At 29.1% G+C, this 4,798-nt stretch overlaps 1 protein-coding gene across 1 annotated transcript in view; it reads left to right on the top strand.

The window, feature by feature from the left end:
- The window catches only part of LOC117169445 (alpha-(1,3)-fucosyltransferase 9-like), a 5,495-nt gene extending 697 nt beyond the window's left edge, over positions 1 to 4,798 (top strand). The window contains exons 2-3 of the mRNA XM_033355823.1: positions 2,388 to 2,545; positions 3,530 to 4,798. Of these exons, the coding sequence (XP_033211714.1) occupies positions 2,388 to 2,545; positions 3,530 to 4,451 (1,080 nt within the window). The 3' untranslated portion in view covers positions 4,452 to 4,798. The remainder of the gene's footprint in view (positions 1 to 2,387; positions 2,546 to 3,529) is intronic.

Genomic DNA, 4,798 nt, shown 5'->3' with positions numbered 1-4,798 from the left:
CAGAACGTCAATCTTCAATCCTTTTTCATATATTTTTTTATCACATACGTACCATTATTCTATTTATATTCAAAATCCGTTATAGATCTGAGTACATATATCAAAATAGGAAACGTTGACGAAACATCTTTCATGAGCTCAGTGTTGATCGCTACTATCCAGCGCTATCGACGCCATATTGGCTACTCTCAGCTGATCTCTTGGCTCCTCTTCTAAAATCGCCGAAATTCGTTAAAGTGTTCGCGCACGTCTTTCTGCCAGCACAAATTGAATTTCAGAGCACGCGAATGAAAATCATCCCAAACTCAACATACCTGTCAGTTAATTATCATATTACTCGTATATCAGATACGAGACACTGCACTTAAGTTCCATTTCTGGTTGAAATTAAGCGACTTACTTAATTTAATGCAAAAATGAAATTCAACTACATTTAAAATTCATCATCTTGTATTACTGTGGGTGTATTAAATGTTTTACTGTGATAAAGACGAAATTATATTATATTAAATTTACGAAAGTATAATTTACTTTTTTTAATGGTTGGACTATACTATGATATGTTGTAGTTCGTGTGATAAAATTAATTTTATTACTTTTAATTGGTAAGTTATGATGGTGCTATGAAAAAATTAAAGCAAGGGTTAGTGTGATAAGCATTTCGTGACAGTGTTATTTCACTACGGAAATATGTCGTTAATTAAAACCGAGGTGAAAGAATATAACGGGTTGAATGAAGGAATATCAATATTATAAACAACTGTCAGCGAACACTAGAATTGATTAAATAATACCTTCCAAAATTTGTTTTCAATATATTTATTATTATTCAATGCCAAAAAGTTGTTGCCTGTATGCTTATGAACATTTGTTGTTCATCCATGCAAACTCACTTTCACTAAAAATTATACTTTAGCTTTTAAAAACACTAACTCCGAATCATGAAAACCCGTTAACAGCAAAACCTTTTCAAAATAAAATAGAAACGTTGCTTTGCGCGTAAAAGTTTTCCATTTGGAGACTTGTGACGTTTAAAGAATTAAAAGTAAAATATGCAAAGATAATTAAGAAACAAACTTGAAGTATAAATGTCGTAGGCATTTAGAGGATGCAGGCTTTCAGAAGTCTATGTCTAGGTCGCCTAGGAGCATTCAGCTGACTCGGCGTTCCGAAGAATTTGGGGCGAAATCTATACCTGGTAACCAAGTACCTGTTTTATATAGGCATTCAGAAGAATACTCATCAGCTATTCTTCCGAAAGCCTGACAGGGTTTAGGCAATTACAAGAAACCAACTATAGTATAATAATGAAATATACTTTTACAAAATAATAGAATAATGATTTTATATAATTTATTTAAAAATCATTTTAATTTAAATTTATGTTCACACAGATTTCGAAGATGAAAATTTCATTTTTATCTTGCGATTCGGTCACGGAAGGAAGTTAATGAATGGATTTAACATTAAAGATACATTATTTGAACTCTGAACACATTTTTTTTAGAATTTCCTGATTATTACAGCGCAAAATAGCCTGCTATTAAAAATCAATGCTGACTTTGAAACGTGACTACTGATTCAAAAATTAAGATTGAAAAGAACAAAATTTACAATTCTACAATATATTGAATGACAAGAAATTTTCACTGCTAAATTAAAATACGTAATAGTAAACAATAATAATACATGAAGTATTGAAGATCTAGTAAATAGTTATAATAAAAAAAATGAGTGAATATAATTATGCGACAATAATTATTACACTCATAATTATAATTAACACAAATAACAAATCGCCATTTAATAATTTGATTAATATTTATTTTCTTTATTATTTGTTATTAATATAATTAGAATAAAGCAAATGAAAAAATTAAAACTATTTACCTTCGAAACCTGTGAAAACTTGAACGTAAATGAAAAGACTTTTTAAATATATGACTTAAAATCATTATTCTTATTATTTTGTAAGAGTACATTTAATTAATTAGATGAACACGAAAATAAAAATAAAATGTCAAATAGGCATTTAATCTTTTTCAACTGTTAATACTTAATGGTTTTCTTTAATTGCCTAAAACGTTTCAGGCTTTTAGAAGAAGAGCTGAGTATTCTTCTGCATACCCAGGCATATTCTCAAATATTCGAAATATCCGTAGTACGAAATCTAACCTTTGAATTTTGTATCACATCCATATCAACCTTAATTGATTTAATAAAAGTGATTTGATCTTCGTTAATGGTCCTTTTTTTAATTTATTGTGACCTGCGGGAAATTTAAAAAAGTACTTTTTAAAATTAAAGCTTAGAGGCAGTTAAAATATAAAACTAGCAAAATCTTTCGAATAGAAAATTAAACAAGAATAATTAATTTTTATTGCTAGGTAAGTAAGATGTCTATACTTGGGAGGTGGTTGATTTCTCCTGAAGGAAGTCCTCCCCCAACAATTATAAATCTTAAGAATACAAGCCGTTTGATTTTAATTTGGAAGAGCGGACCTTTTCTGGAGAGACGACATATCAAAAGATTTTCTACTGAAAAGTAAGTATTTCCTTAGATATATAGTAGGAAGTGTCTATATGCGCACTGAAAAAATCCAGCTATACGTACCGAAATTTCTGTACAAATAACCAAAAATTTAACTATTCTATTTTTGCTTAAAAATTAATCTCATTTTACTTAGAAATTCAACTATTTGGTTGAAAAGCAATATAATCAACTGAAAATTACCCTGTTTTATATTTGGTTGAAAATGTTTCTTTTTTAGTTGAAAATTCATCTTTTTGGCTTAAAATTTAAATATTTTGGTAGAAAACTCAACATTTTTTGTTAAAAATGCAATTAATTGTTTGAAAATTCATCTGTTTTGGTTGAAGATTACACTATTTCCAGAAAATTCGTCCATTTTTGGTTGAAAATGTATCTGTTGAAAAGCCGTATTTTTTTTGTAGAAAATTCATCGTTTTGATTTAAAAACATTTTTTTGTGAAATTTAACTATTTCGGTTTAATATTCGTCATTTCAGTTGAAAATGTAACTATTTCATTTTTGGTTGAATTTTTTCAAACTGCAAATTCAACTATTTGAAAATTTATGTCTTTCGTTGAAAATTCGTCTGTTTTGTTTGAAATTCTTATTTTTATTCTAAATTCAACTGCCTAGTTAAAAGTTCAACTATTTGGTAGAAAATGCAATATTTTACTTCATATATTAGGAATTTGAAGCTATTTTAATTGAAATTAATATAGTATCCACATTAATTTTATTTAAATTATATAAAATTTTGTTTCAATAATTATTCGATTTCATGGACTTTATGAAAAAATGAACTATTCTTACACATTAAGATACTTTCAAGGCTAACAAAAACCAATAAAAAACAAAAAATAACTGAATAGCTCCATTCCATGAAACCTCAAATTGTCAGGATTTTTTTCTAGGATTTGAGTAGACAACCTGAATATAAATAATTATAGTTAATTGAATTTTTTAATTAACAATCAATTATATTTTTTAACTTTACAGATTCTCGCCCTGGAAAAACTGTTCAGTCCAATGCCTTCTTTCTTATGAATCCAGCAATCTTGAAAAGGCAGATGCCGTATTATTTCACCTACATCGCACCAAACACGTTAATGAGTTACCGCCTAGAAAAAATTACAACCAAAGATGGATTTTCCTAACAGATGAATCACCGTTGCATACTTTTCTTTATGGAAATCAGAAACTATCAGACTACAATAAAATTTTTAACTGGACGATGACTTATCGAATGGATAGCGACATTCCAGTTCCCTATGGAAGAACGGTTCTCTCTGAAAAATTTAGAAACAGATCATTTTTCCATTCTGAATTGAACAAGAAAAAGAAACTTGCAGCAGTTATGGGGAGCAATTGTGCTGGTAGTAATGGTCGGTGGAATTATATCCACGAACTGAAACTTTTACTCGGCAAAGACTTGGATATTTATGGCCATTGTCTTAATGGCGATACAACGACCTGTCCTGGCCATTTTGATAAAGATTGCGAAATTCTCAAGGAATATAAATTTTATCTCGCATTTGAAAATTCAAATTGTAGAGAGTATCTGACGGAAAAAGTGTTTTGGAACGGATATAAAAAATTTGCGATTCCAGTAATTATGGGTGCTCCACGCGAAGACAGCATGCGCTTATTACCGCCTAATTCCTTTCTACACGTTAGCGATTTTTCAAATTCTTCAACACTTGCCAATTTTTTGAAATATTTACATAAAAATGATGATAATTATCTTAAATTCCACGAATGGCGCAGTGAGTATATGGTCATTAACGAGCATGGCTATTTTGGTAGCCCTTCGCGACATTATTGTAGAATTTGTGAGGCTCTTCATTATAATTCAATGGAAGCAAAAGTTTATGATAATTTGGAGAACTTTTGGAGTAAAAAGAAAGACTGTTCTTTGTAACCGAAAGGGATAGAAGGTTCTTGTATTTTAAGGAGAAAGTAATTGGTAGTGTGGAGTATTAGAAAGAGTATTAAAAAATTTCATCTGGATGAAAATAATTGAGTTCTTATGTATTTGAAAGAAGCGCATAAAATCGTTTTTTTTTAAACTTTAGATTCGGTTCTAATACAAAAGGTTTGTTTTTCATTACTTATATTAGTTAGCAAAAGTATAAGGTTGAACAAAAATTTATTTAGGGTATTTTCATATTAATTTATTAAAAATTAATCATTATTTCAAATAAGTGTTATGCAGATTCCCAAAGACTTGAAACGACCATTCCAATAATGGCTGTGTAGAACAAATGT

The sequence above is a fragment of the Belonocnema kinseyi genome, chromosome 3 (assembly GCF_010883055.1).
Source record: "Belonocnema kinseyi isolate 2016_QV_RU_SX_M_011 chromosome 3, B_treatae_v1, whole genome shotgun sequence".
Classification (NCBI taxonomy): Eukaryota; Metazoa; Arthropoda; class Insecta; order Hymenoptera; family Cynipidae; genus Belonocnema; species Belonocnema kinseyi.
Note: the sequence above shows the minus strand (reverse complement) of the source record. Positions and strands in the feature narration are given on the sequence as shown.